Source organism: Falco punctatus, assembly GCF_963210335.1.
Source record: "Falco punctatus genome assembly, chromosome: 2".
NCBI classification, from domain to species: domain Eukaryota; kingdom Metazoa; phylum Chordata; class Aves; order Falconiformes; family Falconidae; genus Falco; species Falco punctatus.
The window spans coordinates 1180698-1197783 of NC_137581.1; the positions used below are offsets into that span (position 1 = coordinate 1180698).

General features: G+C 37.7%; 1 protein-coding gene across 1 annotated transcript in view; it reads right to left on the reverse strand.

The window, feature by feature from the left end:
• The window catches only part of FCHSD2 (FCH and double SH3 domains 2), a 163749-nt gene that overhangs the window by 35014 nt on the left and 111649 nt on the right, over positions 1-17086 (reverse strand). The window contains exons 9-10 of the mRNA XM_080374912.1: positions 8257-8379; positions 4030-4125 (exon numbers count right to left, since the gene is read on the reverse strand). Of these exons, the coding sequence (XP_080231038.1) occupies positions 4030-4125; positions 8257-8379 (219 nt within the window). The remainder of the gene's footprint in view (positions 1-4029; positions 4126-8256; positions 8380-17086) is intronic.

Consider the following 17086-nt stretch of genomic DNA (forward strand, 5'->3'; position numbering starts at 1 on the left):
ATTAACTCTTTATTTAAGTATTTATATCAAACAAAATATTTATAGTCAGTAATGCTAAAAAATACAGTTTTATTTAGAAAACAAAGACATTTCAAAATACTTAAATATATTTAAGTTTTAAATATATTTTAAATATTTAAATATAAATGCTGAAATGTGTAAATACCTCTGCCTCCGTATGCATGCACAGAAACCTGCTAGAAGTCAAGTCTGACAAAGCAGAGCCCTCGACCGAGCCCCGGTTCCCATTTATACAGTAATTTCTATTTACTTCAAACCCCTGAGCACTTGCAGAGCTGAGAAAACATGCCTTGCCACAAGCAAGAACGACGACCTTTTGTAAATATAGCTTATATAACATACAACATAGCTTAATATAAGCTGCTCAGAAATTCAGGATACTCTTCTGTGTATGAGAGTGAACTGAAATTCATCCTTATTCTCACAGTTGACCCCTAAAACTTGTACTTCCAAGTCACAAGGGGTGAACCTGCAAAAGTTTCCACCAGTCTTACAGATACGTTGTTTTCCTGCAAAGTACAGTGAGAAAACACATTTTTTCATGTTGATAAGCTGTCGTGCAAATCAGATTTGGCGACGTTTTTTACATGCACGCTCAAAGAAAACGACAGCATCAGTAATGTACAGGGGAAACTATAGGCACAGGCAACACATAGATAAAAAACAGGAAAAAGGACTCAAAAGTTTAGTGTCAGCTTTTTGTTGCCATTATCCTCTGGCACTATGGACATGCTTTTTGCTGTCTGGCTCATTTTCTCACATGATACCATGCAGTTCAAGAAAAAAGAATCTTTTCCAAACAGGAAACAGAGAAAAGCTGGCTAATTTCCTTTATATTTTGCCCTGTTCTTATGGCTAGGGCTTATCTGCGAAGCACGGGGACAGTATGTTTTCAATGCAATAGATTTCTGCCGACTTAATAAATATCACTTGCCTCCTGGGAGGATGTTTGATGATTAAACTGTCACTACAGTGAATATAGCAGCAGCCTCTGTGTAGAGGCCAGCATGGGCTGACTGGTTTTTCTTGTGAGGCTAAAGGTATTTCAAAAGACACTTTTATTTTTTCAATCTCACTGCTCATAAAGGCTTAATCCATTTTGTGAATTAATTGCTGGAAAGGATTAAAGCTGGTTGGGAATTTATCAATGATTTCTTACTGAATATTTTTAAAACAAACCATTTCCTTTAAGGGTAAATGTTTTTTTAAAAAAAATTCAAAAACTTCCTTTTTTTTAAAGAATACAAATTTATGTGAGTCAAAATTAACCCAAGACACTAAAACCATCTAAATAATTCAGTATATACAAAGTTAAGCTCAAACCAATTCTTTAGATAACGGAAAATAGTTGATTGACGTAAAATATTTTGTAGTGGGCTTCTCTTTGTGGACACTCAGAAGTCCACATTTCAGCCAGTGTTAGTGTGATGTTGGGGAAACAAAAATCCTGAAGATTGATGGAAAACCATTTCATACCCACCTTTCCTAGGAAGAGCCTCTTTTGGAGGCTCTGACTATGCATGTTGATAATATTTTGAAAGTAAATTGAGCTGTGGGTTTTGTACCTGACTCAAGGGTTGCACAGCAATTCCTCCTACATTACTCTTGGCAACAGATCTCTCCTCATAACACAACATTTTGAAAGGGACCACGTAAAACTAGAATTTAGAACAGCATTCAGAGCTTTCCATGTAGCTGAGTTCCACATCCATATTGTTTATAATGATCTTCTTGCCTACAAAACTCTAAATTTCATCCTAGTAATATTTAAATGCTCCAAACTTTGACCCCAGTCTCAGTGGATCAGGTATTTAGTCTGAAGAAAGGCCATAATTTGGTCTTGGAAAAGCTTAACATTAAATACTTGAATAGATGTATTAATCACTCTTATTTCTTTCAGTGTTATCCTTCGGTGTGAAAATTATCATGCATAACCCACAAAACCGAAAAGCCAACTGATAAACTCTGCAGATCATCTACGAAGAGACTACGTGGCAAAAGAATGCTTGATAATTGTTCTTCAACTAAATGTTGTTCAATCAATTAGAAAATGTACAATTTCCGACAAATTCAAAAGCCTGAGCAAAAGCTCTCATTCTCTTGTAGTTATTGATTAAAAATAGTGAATATGTAACTTGCAAGTGCCCAGGTAGGATCCTGTTAGCCGAGTGTAATTATACGGATCATAAAGAAGCCTGCATAATTTACCTATTTTTGTGAAAACTGGCTACAGCATGAACAGCTAGAAGCTCACAAAAATGCAGTGCAATGAAGAAATGCAGTAATTCTACAGCCCAGGTGGGTCAGTCGAGTAACGCAGTCACTGCATCTGAGGTACGGAGACAGCTCTAGACATGAACGACCCATTCTTTGCCTTCTAGAAAGTTAAGCAGTACGAGCAGCACACGTGTACGCTGTCAGACCACACAAGTGCCACGTCAAAGACTCATGTAATTTTTAACGTTGAAGAGTTTAATAAGAGTGAATTACAGTTCTATTTTACACAGGGACGGCCCTCTGGAAAAAGGAACAAAATTAAATTAGTAATAGGACTGCATTTCATCAGTGCATGCTAATAGCCTCCAGTTGTTACACAAGCTTCCCCATTCACATTAGAGAAGTAACCAATTATACACACCGCTATCTGGAGCTGTGAAATTTTAATTCATGCCCCCAAAAGATTAGAATATCAATTACCAGTGCTGTGCAAGTGCAAAAGATAAGTGTGAAGTCAATCTCCACAAATAACACGGTTAAATTGCTTTTTCCTTCTTTAAGTCTTATTGTGGAAAAAGTTTTTTAGAGCTATATATATATTATGCATTCTGTTGCCACCTCCACGCGAGTGTAAACTCAGCATCCCAAGCCACATGCATACTGATAAGGACACAAACACCAAAGGCTGATCATAAATACTATCATATACCTCTGCTATAGTCATTCTCATAGCACTGACAGGTGAGGGCTCAATATCCACCAGCTGAACTGCGTTAAAACTCTGGATGCAGAGATTGCACAAGGTTGAAAACACACAGCAACAAAGGTTAGAAAGGCAGGGCAAAGGCAGTTAGAAAGAATCTGCTCACAACCTAAAACGCTATCGAAATAATTAACTCTATACAAAGGAGTTGAAAGAAAAATCAAAATCACAGTTTGTTAAAATGGAAAGACACAGGAAACTGTGTTACAGGTGTTAGTATGTCTGGGAAAATCACTCTTACCTAGCTATTAACAGCGTTCTTGAATTTAATCACCTGAACTGGAGATCAAGACATTTCTGTCCCAAATCACTGCACTAATGTATTAAAGTAATAAAAAGCTGCACAAGGTTAACTTTTAAAAAAACTCTAGACTAGTTTTAAACTGTGATTTCTTAAAATAACATTAGTAATGTCAGTGGGACACCAACAATTCACTTTTATTAAAGTGCTCTTTGGAAATGTATTTACATACTATGATTTACTCAGTTTTAATGTCATTAATTGCTTTGGAAGCAACATGTACACCGAAATTATATTTTGTGATATTATTTTGGAATGCAATGTTTTAACAGTATTCCTTCTAAATTAGTAACTTCTTATATGCATCTAGAGTATTCCTTGAGTAATTTTGAGGTAAATGGACACTTTATTTGGCATCGCATCACACGTGGTGTAACCTAGTATTAGTAAATATTATGAGAACCTCAGCAGCCTAATAAAAAGGTAACAAAATGTTCTAAGAATTAAGCTGAAAGTACAGAAACAGGACTGCCAGCCACAATCCAAAGCAAAAAAATATTCTGCTCTTCTGTGGGTGACATTGAGCCTGTTTGATGCTTTTGTTATGATTACCCACCCACTGCAAGCAGTGCTGGTGGAATCAGGCCACTTTCCCTTTCTTTTCCAAAAATACAGCATGAGGTTAAACCAGACTGGGATACCAGTGAGCACTATTCTCTTCCCATTTATAACAATATACTTAAAAACAGAGCAAGAAGAAATAAATCAAGGAATTCGGTTTTCTTACAGTGTCACTGTCACTTGGTTGGAACTGGAAAGGCTGTGGTTTGTGAAACACAGAGTTCTCCTGTAAAAACAGCTGTAGATTGTAATCCCGCACCACCTGAGAAAATGAAAGATGCCATTTAGATTCATTATTTTGTAAACTTAAAAACATGCTGTAGAGTAAAATTAGTACGGTGTTGCAAAACAGAGATCAAACCTGTAGCAGAACCTTGAATGCAACAAAAGGAAATAGAGGACCTGATGCTGGGCAGCACCACCCACAGTTACGCAGAAGTGACTGGCAGGACACACACGGGATGGCAAAGATCTAAACTATATTTGCCATTAACCCCCCCAAAATACTGCAGAGGCAAAAATAGGGGGAAACCCCCAACTATTGAGTATACGGTATGTGGTGTCACTAGTATAAATATTTTCTCTCTCCTCTTGTGTTGTAACTTCTTGTGCACAGTTCTTTCTTAAGATGAAATGTCTTATTTTTATACAAATTATTAGTTGCGGGAGCTGAAAAGACTATTTGGAATAATGCATACAAAATCAGTTAGAAAATTCATCTCTTCTTATTAAATTGCTTTCAGAGAAAACTCTCAAAGCTTGCATTTTGCTAAACCAAAACTACTTCAGCTACTAAATTTGTTTAATGATACATTTCAGATAGCATGACACATATCCCCAAACAAATCTCTGTCACAGTTTACACATATTTACAAAGAAAAACTCAGCGATTGCAATATAAAAAATAGTATCACTGCTTGAAGAACTCTACAGAGTACTCACTGCTTCAATTGATGAAAAGGCGTAAATAGCAGCATGAAATTATAAAAATCTATTGCCCAAATGAGGTTTAAATGTACAGAAGTATACCATAAAGATGGTATTTATCCAGAAATACCAGCATCGTCTATGACCAAGAATTCTGATTGCACTGTATTTACGATGGTAAATACAACATGTTCTCTAATGCATCAAAATGTTGATGCTTGCGTTACTGAAATACTGAACTGTAAAAAATTAATCTCCAGTTAAAGAAAGTAAATAATCCTCCAGGGCCAATAATGCACTCATCTAAAACAGTAAAGTACATAATTACTGCACCAATTTCAGCAGTTGAATGTAAACACATTCAAATGCACAGAAAAAAGCATACAGAGAAGGCATACAGGGAGTCTGTATTAGGAATTCCCCAAAACAGAAATTTGGAAAATACTGAAGGAGGGATCACCTGCAGCTTCAGATGATGCTCAGCACTGGCTATGGCATCAAGATTTACGTTAAACCGCTCTGGTTTTCACACAGTCCTTTAGACATATGTGAGCACTGCCCACAGCACACAACTCTGTGCCACGTCAAATATGTGTGACTATTTTAAACCAACTTCAATTAGAAAAAACCACAAAGCGTAGCTACTGAGGATGTGAAAACCTCTATGATTATTTTAATGCCATAAGCCATCGCTGTAGACCTCCAGCTCAAAAGCAACTCAGTTCTTCAAAGAAGAAAAAGCATCTTTACAACAGCGCTCAAGAAAATTTCCCTCAAAGCATCAGTACTTGTTAGAAATGAGAACAACTGTTACCATAACATGAGACTTGGGAGGGTGGGCAAGTCTGGTGAATTAATAGCCCGGAGCATTTTGCACAATATATTTGACGATTTTTAAAAAGAAAATAAAAAGACTCCTAAGCAACACAGTATTCTCAGGACTGAGCAGCACCTTTTCGAAATAGATTTCGTGTTATTCCGATACTAACTCAACATTCTCACCCAGTTTCTTTATGAAGTCGATGTCAATCGACATGTTCAAATGGACTTGAAACCAAATGTTAAATTTATACCGTATGCAGAAGGAAGGCATAGTCAGAAACGTGCATAAATGAAATTATTTGCCCTAAGTTGGTGAGCCTTCTTACCAGAAACATCACAGAAATGTTATTCAAAACAGCAAATGGAATTTTAGAAAATGTTCCAAAGAAAATCAGATTTTTTCCAAAAGCAAAGTGCAAGAAGTACAAGTCTTGAATAAGACTGTTCATGTGAAAAGGAAGTTAAATTTTTCATTTTCGTATATTCAGTGTCAGAGGATAATATTTCCCAGACATGCCAGAGAAACGACATGGGTCACCCCAACCTAGCAGTAATAAACCCTCTAAAGCTGCAATAACAATGCTACGATAAACTGTGAAAAACGTTCATTTTATACAGAAAACTTGTTTTCGAGAGGTTTCTCTCAATCTGCATTAGCTTTAGGTGACTGACAATTTCCTAAGCAGCTGAACACAACACAGCCCTGCCCATCCAAAGCAGCCACCTCCGGCTCTCCAACGTTCAAGAGGATAGCACAAACTTCTGGGAAGCTACTTGTCTCCTTCTAAAGCAAATATAATTAATTCCATTCTGTAAACAGAAATATAGTTCAGATGGGAAAACAAAAGCATTTCTACCAATGATTTAAAGTGTCCTTTCTAAACACAGCTTGGCAAGCTTGTGATCTTGTACCTAAAACAAACAGAGAAAAGGTGAAGTATTAAAAAATCCTAATAAAATATTTAAAATCTTCGCTTTGATGGCAGGCTGGGTTTTACTCCAAATTACTAAATTGCTAACAAATTTCTTCCACCTTTAACGCTCAGGCTACTGTTGAAAAACATGCGCAGCTTTTGATACCAAGTTTCTACTCCAGATTCACCTCTCCTTTTGGAGCTGACTGATTCCTGCAATGTGGACCTACAGGAAATGCTGAAAGTTGCAATGAAAGGACAAGCAAAAGTCTGTGGAATAATCCACCGATTAGTATGTTTAGTATTTCAGAGCAAGGCACACATTTTCAGTAGTAATGTAATACAAATTTTTCTTCTCTGCGTTCTTGAACTGCAATGAGAGGAGAAAATTGGTGCGGATGGGCTATAAACCAGTTGTAAAAATCCTGTTCGGACCTGACAGCTGTTATTTACATTTTTGTTTGTTCTCCAGGCATTTGTAGTTACTTAGTAAAGCAGAAACAGAACTGTTTTCCTCAAACATATATCATGACGTTGTTACTGTGTAAAGTAAGTCAGACCTGCAGGCTTGTAGCCACACAGAGGCTTAGGAACACAAGCTACCACAGCTCAGCACACGCAAATAGACGACAAAGGTATTCCTACACAAATAAGCTGCTTGGAAATGACAGTTCAGTTAGATGCAAGACCCACCAGCCAGCACCCCCAAGTATTCTGAATAGAAAGGATTTAATACAATATTGAGAAATTAGCTATGAATATGCAGCCATTATATATAAGCATATTTAGTTAAAAGATTCAAACCCAGCATTTTTGGGGAAGATACTTTAAGCTGACCTGAATGATATACAGCAAGGTGAATTATTGAAAGTCCTTCTCCAACAGAAGGTAAAACAGTATTTTCATTACCTTTACAGTTGCTGCCAAGTAAATTCAAAGACAAGTCAGCATGAAGCCCATTTTTAATCCACTCACTTTACATCTAATAAGGTGTGAGTTAGCGTGCTTGCAGGTGAACAAGGAATGTGTTAAATAAGTTTTTTCTACGTAAATCCCTGCATAAATGAGCTCTGTTTCTGTGCCGGTGGTTAAGGTAAATGTATAAAGGAGTATTATGACTGCACCAAAGCAGCTCATTTGAGCTCAATGGCAATTTTTTTTTTTTAGCCTGGCAGACGAATTATTTAAGTATCAAAATTATCCTGGAAGCAATCACCTATTTCTGATTCTGGCTTCTCGACAAAGCAAACAATGTCGATGACAAGAGTCTAACCTGTTTTCTGTATTTGCCATTCTTAATTCAAGGGAGAACACACTGTAATATTTTGGTTTTTAAGTTGACAGTCAATTATTAAGAAATGATCCAAACAGTTTCACAGGTCTTTACTGTGATGGATGACTAATGAGGTTCCAGATTACACAGTGCAGAACTCTCAGCTGCAATTTCTTTTTCCAAATGTGCACAGTGAGTATAACGGATTATCTCTTGATCACTGTTCTCTAAAGATCCTGTACTGTGCAAATGCACTCATGAGAATTCAGTCTGGGTGGCAACAGGAAAAATTTTCCCCAAGAAAACTGTCTAGTTTCTTTTAACTTAATACCATTCAGGAGTAACCAAAAATAATAACTCTTCAGTTCTGTCATTACTTTGGAAGCAAATCTTAAGCCGGGGAATTTCTATATGCTGTAAGTATTCAGTTACCACGGATCATTCAGTTAAAACTTACCCTGCTGGAAGTCTCCAGTAAAAACTGGAATGTGTTTTGTACAGCTTGGCATGTCTCTAGTTCAGTCCTGCTGAATGCCATTAAATAATCTTTAAGGTGATCATATACGTTTCCATCAAGAGCCTGTATGAGGGAAAGAATTTAAGAAAATTAAGCAGTATGTACTTTTGTGTAGAATTTATTAGTATTCACATTTAAATTTGTAAGGTGCTTGATACAGTTAGGTTTTTGTAAATAATTTTGAAAGTTGGCGGGGGGGGAAGGGTGAAATTGTGCAAGCTTTAGGAAATGGTTTCTGCCCCAGCAAAACCAAGCCCAACATTTAAGACAACGCTAGCAGACACATGTAAATCCGACAGAAATAATTTGGAACTTAAAGATGAATGCAGGAGATTTTCCTTCTGCAAAAAATGTTTCACTCCCCATCAGCACACAGCTACAGCAACCACCAGAAATTAAAACGAAAGAGCTACAGGTTAACTTCTCCAGGCTCTTACAAGTGATGTCAGCCCTATCAAATAATCTGTTAAGCATCATCCCCCACCTGCCCCCCCACCAAAAAAAAAAAAAGAAAAAAAAGAAAAAAAAGAATTACGCCATATGAGCTTACATCTGGGATGTTTGATTGATAAAACCATCAGGAAATTCCCAACCACAAACCCGTAAAACCCCACAGCAATACATGTAGGCAGGTTCAGCTCTTGCCTGTCTCGGTATAGGCACAGTTTTACTGGGATTCATCCCGCAGTGCACACTCAGTTCATACAGCCTCGTCCCAGTGCCGCGTGAGGACTTCAGCACTTGGTGTGCTTCTACAGAGCTAAAGGGACCAGCCCTCACCACACGGCTGCACGAGCCCCGAAGTTACCACCCCATTTCAAGGGCATTTCTTTTCACGTCAGATACACACAGTCTAAATAGCAGGTCTCTCTTGCACTTCAGGGAACACAAATGATGTCTAGAATTGCCCAGACTCGCTGTGCTGTCGGGAGAATTGCTGTACGACAACAGCGATCCTGACACTTCCCCAAAACGGCACTTGAAGTTTTTTATGATTGAGCATATCTATTCCTAAAGCTTTTCGGATCAAACACCAGCCTGGAGTGCAACTCTGCCAATAAATGCAAATAGTTTAACTTGGCAAAGCAATTATAAAGGCTCGGTTTGCAAAGCAGCTGTGATTTTTGCATTCTAGTATGCTATAAATGAGTATTTCAGAGCTCCCCCCCCCTGCCTTCATATTAAGCCCGTATGTTCTTTTTATGTTAAACCCAGCAGGAGGGGGTCATGTCATTTAACTTAAGTCTTCTACAGTGCAGACACCTACGATGGAGTTTGTTACTCCAGGTCCTTTTTAGGGTCGATGGAGAGAAGCCGGTACCTCTGTGGTGTGATTCACCTCCTCTAAGAGAAATGGTTAAAATAGGTCAGATGAAACGCAGCGTGCTAAGTGCCTATTGCTCTTCACTGACCGTAAACAGCGCCCAGACAATTAGCTTAGATAGACATGTCTACACAGTGGTCATATAAAGCTGGGTGAGACAAAGCCAGTCTCAACACGTGTTGATTCTCTGCCATTATTATCTACCAAGCATTAGGAATTAATTCGTCTACAGCTGCATTCTGTAGTTCTAGGAATATAAAAAGATACAGAAGTATTAACTTCATTATTTCCCCACTCCTCTTGCAATGACCGCAGCTCTCAAGTTTTTTGCTGAGATACCAATATACCCCCCTCAGGGTGACACAGAGATATGCAAGAAAGATATACAAGAAAGAACATCAAAGAAAAGTATGGCAAAACATTAGGAAGCATACAAATCTTTCAGCATGTGAAAACTGTGTTACAACCTTTCTCTTTTCATTAATTAAAAGTGGTTTCAATATGATGAAGTTCTTAAATACCAACAAGTGCTGCCAGAACTGAAGTTATTAAAGTCAGTGCAACACAAACATTTTTGTCAGCCAAGTAAACCCATGGCCAAGCGTGCAGCATCAACACGCTAAAAACCTCGTCGCTGCACTGAAAATGTGACATCCCATCAGTTACTGGATTACAGAACTGGTTGGTTACAAATTGCTTTCAATGATAATGTACCTATTCATCCTATAAAATGGTAATTATTATATCAAGCTGGAAATGTTAATGTTAAAACAAAACTGAACTATATATAAATTCACATTTGTGTGCAATTTTATAATCTGAATCTCCTTTACTTACAAACACTCTGACTCAAACCACTGAACATCACAATTTAGGATTGAAATAAAAAGTCTTTTCAAAATTTCTGATCACACAACTTGCAAGGGAGACAAAAAAATATTCCCCTCCCCCCAACTCCCAACATATATTGTTCCACTACAATGGCTTTTGTTCTCTTCCTGAATCTCAAAAGATTACTAAATCACTTACTGTGTTACAATCAGACTGAAAAAAACTGTCTTTTTTTTTCAACATCAAAAGGAAATCAAGATTTTTCTTTAAAACAAATCTGGCATCAGAACAAAGATAATATGAAGTTCAGTAACAGAGAACTACAATTTCCAAGGATAGAAAAAGTCAATGTTTGTTAAGAAATTATTTCTTTATAGTGGAACTGTCATAGTAGAAGTGCAAAACTACTTCCCCACCTGAGTCCAGGCTTAGAAGATAATGGCTGAAATTGGGACTGAGAAGAACCAAAACTGTTAACAAAGGGAATGGATACACAACAAAATTAAAGTGCATTTTTGGAAGAAATCCTATACATGAATTCAAATAAATAAATTATGTATGAGGGGAACGAGAGGAGAACATGTTTCTCATTTCAACATTTTCAAGTATAACATAACATAGTCTTCCTGTGAGCAAAATTTCAGTCCCAGTTCAGACCACAATTTTGAGGAGGCTTTACTTTTTAATTCAAGAGATTATATTAAACAGTTTAGGAACTTGGATGCATTGGGCTTAATCATTCTACATTCTGTAAAGATTTTCCCCAAAGCAAAGACGTAAATAAAACTATCTTAGGTATTGTTAGTACATTTGGTTATCTTTGGGACTTTGCTCTTGATCTGAGATAGGAACACATGATGTAGAAAAGACACCATTGAACATATCATGATCATACATGTAACTAACTTCGAGGTCTCTTCACTAGAGTATTTACAAGTCTCAGTAACGCTCCATTTAAAAATTACCATTTCAGTTCCCTGGAGAAGAAGGAGAACAAGCTAAACCACTATGTATTTTTTTTATTTTAAAAGACTCATTCCTTCTCAAATCCCCAAGAAAAAATGGGAACCATTTGACCTATGCATAATGCAGACTGAGTTGTGCAATGCCACCAAGGCAAGTCTTCCATTTTATCTCATTTATTTCTGAAATATTCCTGGTATTCTATTCATGTTTGTCCTGCACAGAAACTGCTAAACTGTGCTGAAGCTCTGCATAATATTTTTGAGGTTTAAACTCAGGTGTTCAAATTAAACCTCTCATTTAGCAATCTGAATCCGCCAGGCAACAAAATCTGGACCATACAGTACTAAGTTAAAAAAACACAATTAAAACCACACTTGTAAAGCCACATGAGCTTTTACTGACTAATTTACACCAGTCTTGTCTGAATCATCACTGCCTGGAAATAATTTTATATTTTCAAACACGGGCACTTGTATGCTGATATATTTTTGAACTCCCTAATCCTTATTGGAATCTCATTCTTTCAATAAGGTGACCATCATGGAAAAAAATAACTTTTCATTTGAAAACATTCATCCTTTTGTGAACTAAGCAACTCAGTATTTTACCTGTTTTAATTTTGTTCATGCCAAGCATTAAAAGCCTTAACAAATGCTTTGTAAGCTGCCACCACTTTGACAGAAACAATATAGCTGATGTTGAAGGCAAAGAATTTCCTTACGTGGGTGGAGGTAACATAACAAAATTAGATATGATCCTACCCCACCCTGACTACAGTCTGAAAATGAAATGATAAGGAAAAGTTTTAAATGAACTGAACAAAAATCATTGTGTTTGTGGAGTGACAGCTCTTCTATGAAGTCAATGGTATTGCATCATGGTAATGTGACATATTTTCCTGTTTAGTAATCAAAGCAAACCCCTCAAATAGAAAGGGAGATCTGTATCATAGATGCTCCCTTCTCTCGATTTTAGGTAGCTTATTAAGAATTAAAATTCAATTCTTATACCACTCCCATTTGCATCAGAAACCCTGTTTTATCTGTCCCCGATCTATTTTATTTTGAAAACAATCTGTAACCCATTAAATACAGGGACTTTGTTTTTGCAGCCTACATTTATGCAACACTACTATAAGCTTTTTCTTACTTAACATTAAAAAACCCCCCATCGATATAGATTACATAAAAAGCACGACGAGCGAAGCTTTTTGAGTGTTTGTGTTTAAAGCTTATGCCTATAATCCATGAAATAAACAGTGTGATCTCATAGATGGTACAGTCTGTGAATTTTCAGTTGAATGATTTTGGTAAATGAGACTCCAAGTGTTTTAATTTTTACATGCAAATAACTCAGAATATAAAAAGGAATACAAAAAGGAAAGGCTGGGATACGTACAAGAATAGCTTAATAGTTAACAGGAATTCCTGCTGTTAAGAGATTCGCTAAAGCATCCTTCTGGGTCTACAAGAGGTTAACAAAAGCAGTTTGCATGTCTTTTATCCCAAGCATTGCAACGGATCTCATATTATTTGACAGTGGAGGACAGAGCATTTGAAAAACTCATCTAAAACTCAGGAGTAATAAAGTCAACAACTTGAATCAGCTGGCTTTGCCAAACTCAGCAGTATTTGGATCAGTGATATGTAACAGTATTTCCCAAGGACATTAGGAGGGAAAGGAGGGAAGGTCAGGAAAACCCATCCTTTTCAGATAACAGCTACATTCCACAGTGATTTTCCTTTAAAAATGCTGATTCCTAGTAGTAATTTATTCCAGGCATCAATTTATCCTAATATAGAAGAGGAGCTTGCTTTCTTTAAGTCTTTTCCTTTTTAAATTCTTCCAGCACTGCACTGTATGTCACCGCTGAAATGCCCTTCTTCTTCATCAAGTCATCCTAACATAAAAGTAAACCAGGTCTGTATTTGTCAACAAAACGTGACTTGTAGGTACAAGTTGCCAACAAACTCAAGATCAAAGCGACTGAAGTGCCCCTGAACAGCACGCCTGCAGCAACGTGTAACGGCTGACACTAAACCAGCGCGAGCTTCTACATTTTGCAGTCGTTGCAATCCTGTATGAACAACTGCGCCGTGTCTGCACCGATCACGATACTGAAGTCTGAATTAAAAACGAGGGGACGCCTGCTGCCTAGCCTGCCTTTTACAGGCTCGCCATTCATAAACCCCCTATTTTTCTGCTAAATGCAAGTACAGAAGGTTGCTAAGAAAAGCTGATGACAAAAACCTACCCTCTTTGCTGGATCAAAAAGTTATTTATCAAAATTATCAATATATCAATATTATCAAAAAGCTGGATTTCCTCAGCCTACAAGGAGAACATACCATCTAAGCTGAGCTCTGTAAAAGCAGAATTTCAAGTTAGCAGTAGCACAGCCACACAGTTTGCATCCAATGCAAAACAGTGCTAGGCTAAGGCTGTAAAACTATCTGTATCCCAGGATAATCGTGCACATCCAAAGCTGCTGTAGCGATAAGCCTGCTTTACAGTCAGGTCCAAATCCAAATCTTAAGCATCACTAGCTAAGTTCTGCCCGTGAACATCTGGAACCTAGCTGGGTCCCACTAAAGGGAAACACAGCTACCCTAAAGCAGACACATCTGGGCAGAGCGAGCAAGGCCTCTATTCAATTTGAGGCAGGCAGCTGCTATTCAAAATGCAGAGCTGCCACAGCTGGGACAAGTCCCAAAGAGCAAGTGCAGAAAGGAGCATGGAACTCCAGCTCTTGGATTTTCTTAGGGGACTGCTGCCATGCAGCTACTTGGGACGTGAGCAGGGAAAAAAGCTTTCTACGTAACAACAGGGTGCCAGCAGCATTTGTTCCTTACCCAGTGTGTGCATTCCTGGGCAGAATATTGTTCATCTGCTCATGCTGGTCTCTTCAACACTTTGTAAAAATTACATACTGCAGCAAAACCACTCCACTTTTACTGGAATTTGCCAGTCAAAAGCTGCTTTTGAGCGCTTCCTTTGTAACACGGCACCTTCAGCTCTACTCTGCAAGTATCTCAGGAGATACAAACCCTCAAGTACCGGTGGACGCCAAGTGTTCCTGTGCACCTCAGCTGTTCTCAACTCCTGCAGCATGCAGTTTCTTTGAAAGTCAAGCATTGTCAGACACAAACTACCAGCCAAAACAAAAAAAAGTGGTAGTAACTTGTAGACATTTTCACTGTGTTAGTCCTAACTGCACTTAGAGCAAACCCTTCCACCTCCCCAGCCATTAACCTACTCATATCTCCTTGAAATGAAGGTTTTGGCCCCGTAACTCAAGAGTCCCCACAGAAAGATCCTCTGCCACCGCTCCAGCTTCTGCTCCTTCTTGCAGTTACATAGAAAATAATGCTAAGGAATTTTTATAACTGCCTCGCTGTACTGTTGCTGCCAAGCTAATTAGCTCCTCCTGTTTCTTTCTATTTTCTTTTTCTTAAATCAACATCCTGCATGACTGCAAGTTCTTCAGAAGTACATTCTCAGCCAGCTGTGAACAAGGAAGTGAAAGATATTCCAGGGACATATCCATACTGCTGAGGAACATGGTAATGATAAAAAAAACCCTGGGAATGAGTGGAAATTAAAAAAAAAAAAAAAAAAAAAAAGACCAAAAGGTAGGAAGAGAATATGATGAAAAAAGATGTATAGTGCAAGATGTATAGTGTCTATTTAAACTAACAAAGGTTGCAGAAGTGATCTTAGTTTCCTCCTCTTTCCCCCCAACCTAGAGAAGGAGCTTTCATCATGGCAAACATGGGAACAATAAACACCAGAAGACAAGCGCCCTGACTTCAGTTTGCTTGCCTTTCGGCTCGGTGCTCATAAACACACTTTGCACTTTCCCTTACCCCAGAGCTTTGTATTTTCTAGTGTCAATAGTTTTGGGCTTGTTTGCAAGTTCTTTGTTTGGTCTCATTAGTCACTTGATGATTGTTCTGCACATCATTTTGTTCCTTTACAATTTAGCCAGGGTCATTGTTTTTAATGACAAAGCCTTTGTTGCTGGTGCACTGAAGTCTACTCTGAGCACAGAAAAATAGGGAATGGCCACCAACAGATGCCCATCAGCCTTCCCCAGTCCAGAGACAAAGTCCCTTTAAAACAACTAGAAGCAAAATGCATGATAATATTAAGTACTCCTAGATTTGCCTCCATAGACCTCCTGGTAGTGCCCTGTAGTTGTCACATTTAATGATGAGGGTCTGGTAGGTGAACACAGGCATGGAAGGAAAACTTTATAGGTCTCCTCCCCAGGAGGCAGAAAGTGATGAGTTATCTGATGAAGACAGCATTAAATTAACACTTTAGGGTTCAAGAAATATTCTGCTTAAATCAGCGGGAATACCCTGATGGAAGATTGCCATAAGAACGGAAAATCTTCAAATTGTACCGCACAAGGCTTAAAAAAACCCTGGAAGATGAAAACAGATGCTTTATAAGCTAGAAGTACACCTACTTTTCCCAAGAGTTTTTAAGTATCAACCCTGAAGACTTCTTGGACCTATTTGCTTTTTCTTTCATAGCAGTGGAATAAATCCCATGAGAATCCTTCTTCTGACATGACTGATTGTCAATAAATTGCACTGGTGTGATCATCTTTGCTTTTGTACCTCCTTGTTCTTGGAAAGAAAAATAACTCTGGCTTGAATCCAACACTCAGAAGAAGGTTTTGTGGCAGACTGTCACCGTCACGTTGTCTTCGTATCTGAAGAGTACTCTATACTGTTCCTGCCAATAACATTTGGATTCCTTCACATGGAAAAATGTGTATTTAAATTGTTCAGCATGTTAGCACTGATTACTGCAATTCAAAGATTTTTATACTGACCACATCATCATGATTGTAACAACAGCAATGAAGTACGTGGGATGTCTAACAATTGCAGCTGGCTTTCTTATTTTTTCTTCAGTAGGCAAATATACCCAACGATTAGTTATTATATTGCTCAGTGAAAAAAAAATAATACATGATTTGGGAAGTAGGTTAAAGAAATGTATTTTGCTCAAGAATGGGCTAGAACCATGACGATTCTTAGCTCCGATGGGACTGATAGGCACAAACACAGACCCATTTCCACGAAAGCTCTTGAAATTCTTCCTCACTACAGACTTCCACTGTGTCAAAGCTGTGGATTTACCAGCAAGTCTCCACATAAGCCTTCATACTGTAGATAAAACATCCTTGACTCAGACACACTAGCTTATCTCAAAATCTTCTATGTTCTACAAAAGTTTAGACTAAGGAAAAGAAACCTTGAATGGACACAAACGTGCATGTGAAAATGCATTTTATACCAAACGCCATGTTTCTTAACAGTTAAAAATACTTCCTTAGCAGATTATATAAAAAAGTGTAAAAAAAAAATAATCAGACACTGGTCATATCATATGCATTCCTCATAAGCTTTTTATTTACCCTTTTGCACTCTTCCATTTTTTTAACCATCTGTTTTGCCATTGCTGTTTTTAGTTTTTGTTCAGTGATTCAAACTCTGTATTATCATTTTAACAGCAGTTAATTTTTTGTCCAGTGTGCTTTTCATTTACTTCTTTAAATAAATCTGTTGAACAAAACCTTTTCTGCTCCAACACAGGCTGTTGTTACCAATTTGGATTTATCACTTCCATATG